Below are 2,976 nucleotides of genomic sequence, written 5' to 3'. Positions count from 1 at the left end.
CCTGCTTACCTAAGGGTGGGGCTTGAACTTGCCCAATGGCACCACTAAAGGAGAAAGGCCTGGCATCTGCTTTCATAGAGACTGTTATTTGCTATTGAGTTGATTGATTCCAACTCATTGCAACCTCATATGTGCACAGAGAGCTCTGGTGGCCTAGTTGTCAGAAACTGTGCTGTCATCCCAAAGGCATGCCACTCCCAATCTACCAGCTGCTCTGTAGGAGAAGGACGGGCAATCTCCTCTTGTGTGATTTACTGCCTCTGAAAACCCACCTGGAGGGTCAGTTCTGAGTCGCTTCTGACTCAATGGTACATAACAGTGTGCAGAGCAGAACAGGGGTTTTGAGACTGACACCTTTTGGAAGTACACTCCCAGGTCTAACTCATGAGGTTTGAACTGTCAGTTTGTCAATGTTTAGCCACGTGTATTCCCCAAAGACAAATTACGGCAAAGAAAACTCCATGTAGTTTTAATTTGTACCACATGGCATTGATTTGATGGCATTGGGTTTGGTATTTAACTTTCAAATGGAAAAATGCCAGAGCAGCACTCTGACTGCTCCAGGTGGGTCCCACACTCACATTGCTTTAATCATAGTACCTGATGGGACCACTGTGACTCTCCAGTGGATCATCTGCCCACTTAAGGGTCAACACCCTTAAGAGAAGGACAGAAAAGCCTGCAGGGTCCTCAAGAACATCAGTTCCCATAATATTCTGTTCCCATAATATTCTGAGCTATGCTATGCATTTAGGGATAATATCAACATATGCTATAACCTGTGTACTCTAAAGCCCTATTTGACAGTCACCTAAAGACACTGTGTACGATGGCATTCCAAGGAAAGAGAGAGCGAACATTGGAAACTGCTGTGTCCAAAGTGTGAAGCCATGGAAGAGGAGGTTGAGAAACAGTTGCACATTGAGAAGGCCTGGCTACTGAGGTTCTGGAAGGGGAGTGGATTCTAGGCCACTGTAATTTTCCTGTGCTTGAACAGAGATCACCATATAAAGAATGTAGGAGTGAGGTTAGCAAGGAAGAATGTCAACAGTCCAGAGGACTCCACTCCCTCTGATCACCCCTTCCTCATGATGTCCTGGAGAAGGCCATGCCTCCTGGTGCTCCTCATGGAACTCACCATAGGATATGGGGCCTCAACAGCCTGCCTCCATCTCTTCCTGGGCTCCATGCACATTAAACCAGGGGATATAATATAGTGCAGTGTGCCTCGGTCTTACAGTGGGGGCCTGGTTACCATGCCCCAGCTGCGCAGTCATTTTCATTCAACTAGTAAATTAGTAGAACAGATACAAGGGAAAAAGAAAAATCCCCAAAAGGGGATGGTGGGTGTGAAATGGATGATGGGAAAGGACATGCAAATCACAGGAAAACACAGGTGAGGGGTAAGGGAGAAAAAGAGAAGGAACATTCTTTCAGAAAGGCCACTTTATTGATGAAAACTGCATGGAGTTCTCCACAGCCCTCCCCTCACGTCAGTGGCTTCACTGGGCATCTGGGACCAGCGTGGGCAGGCCTGTGGCCAGCAGGGCTGCTGAGTGCTCAGCCCGCTCTGCCCAGTTGGCTCCGAGTCAGGTGGCCAAGGACAAACACATCACAACTCATGAAGATTCATGGGTGCACCTGAGAATCCTCCAAACAGTTCCTGTGCATTATTTTTAACATTGTATAAAATATGTTAACTAGGAAAGGTCAGCTGTGCTGTGACATCTGGAGGATGTCCTATGAGGATTAGCATCCCCATACATACTTATTGCAGTGAAACTTCTAAAAGAACTGTACAAAAGAAAAAAAAAGAGAGGAAAAGAAATCTAAATGATTTTAAGAAGAGCAGTAACTTAACACTGCTTTAAGTTCATTTAAATTTTCTTTCTCAAAAATACATTCCTAAATATACAAACTATACAATCTGGTCATTTTAATGCTGGTTGTTTTTTTTTTCTTCCATTTTTGTTTTCTTTCTTTTTTTCTTTTTTTTAAATAATAACACAAGGACCCAAGCTAAAAAAAAACCCAAACTTTTCGTCTTCAAACCAACATGACGAGAGCTCGTGACTCAGAACCTTCATATACCACCACATAAATAAGTTCAACCACAGTCAAGGGTTCACAGCGTGGTGAGTGGATCAAAGAAAATACTTTTCTGGTGATTAGACGTCATCTGCAGACAGCGCTGAGATATTCAGTCGAGGCCGAGTGAAAAATGCCATCTTCTCCCTGCAAAAGATACCGTCTCTTAAAGCTTGTTTTCCCAGCCTTCCGGTAGACATTTGAGATGGATCATTCCTGATTATGAGGGATTGTCTTATACACTGTAAGACATTTATGAGCTACACTGGCCTCTACCTGTGAGATGCCAGCAAAACCTCCGTAGTTGTGGCAACCAAAAATGTCTGCAGACATTGCCAAGTATCCTGTCAGAAGCACAGTTACCCTTGGTTGAGAGCTACGTTGTTGTTTTTTTAAATTTTTTAAAAAATTTTTATTTATTTATTTATTTATTTTTGAGAGCCACGTTTTAAGGAAATGATTAGCCAGCTACCTTCAGTTCAAATAGGCAGCTATGGTGGTGGTGGGTGGGAGTCTCAGAATTTAAAAGGCTCCTTGGGTGCTGTGAACAGTTAACACGATCAACTGCTACACAAATGGCTGAAGGTCTTGCGTCTGATCATCTGCTTCTGATAAACAAGCCACTGAAAACCCTACAGAATGTAGTTAGACACACGGCGTCTCCATGTTTTGGAACTGACAGGATGTCTCACCCGAGCTACTCTTAGCACTTGTATGTCTGAGATTCTAAATGTGTTGAAAAATTACATCCAAATGTGGTTATAAGAATTACAGCATATTTAAAAAGTTTCCCTTTTTCCTGAGAGAAATGGGTTTTTTTTTAGCACACAGAACTCTCAAAGCAATGCCTCCTGTGAAGGGGAGGCCTGAGTCAAATGGCTTTCGTGA

At 43.3% G+C, this 2,976-nt stretch overlaps 1 protein-coding gene across 2 annotated transcripts in view; it reads right to left on the bottom strand.

Annotated features, from left to right (window-relative positions):
• Nucleotides 1-2,168: 2,168 nt before the first annotated feature.
• The window catches only part of WWC1 (WW and C2 domain containing 1), a 203,259-nt gene continuing 202,451 nt past the window's right edge, over nucleotides 2,169-2,976 (bottom strand). For both annotated transcript variants that reach the window (XM_006884327.1, XM_006884328.1), the window contains exon 23: nucleotides 2,169-2,235. In XM_006884327.1, coding sequence (XP_006884389.1) covers nucleotides 2,169-2,235 — 67 coding nt within the window. The remainder of the gene's footprint in view (nucleotides 2,236-2,976) is intronic.

This window comes from Elephantulus edwardii, unplaced genomic scaffold (genome assembly GCF_000299155.1).
Source record: "Elephantulus edwardii isolate Elephantulus edwardi_28Jun2011 unplaced genomic scaffold, EleEdw1.0 scaffold00033, whole genome shotgun sequence".
Classification (NCBI taxonomy): domain Eukaryota; kingdom Metazoa; phylum Chordata; class Mammalia; order Macroscelidea; family Macroscelididae; genus Elephantulus; species Elephantulus edwardii.
The sequence above is the reverse complement of the archived record's forward strand: the minus strand, read 5'-3'. Positions and strand labels throughout refer to the sequence as shown.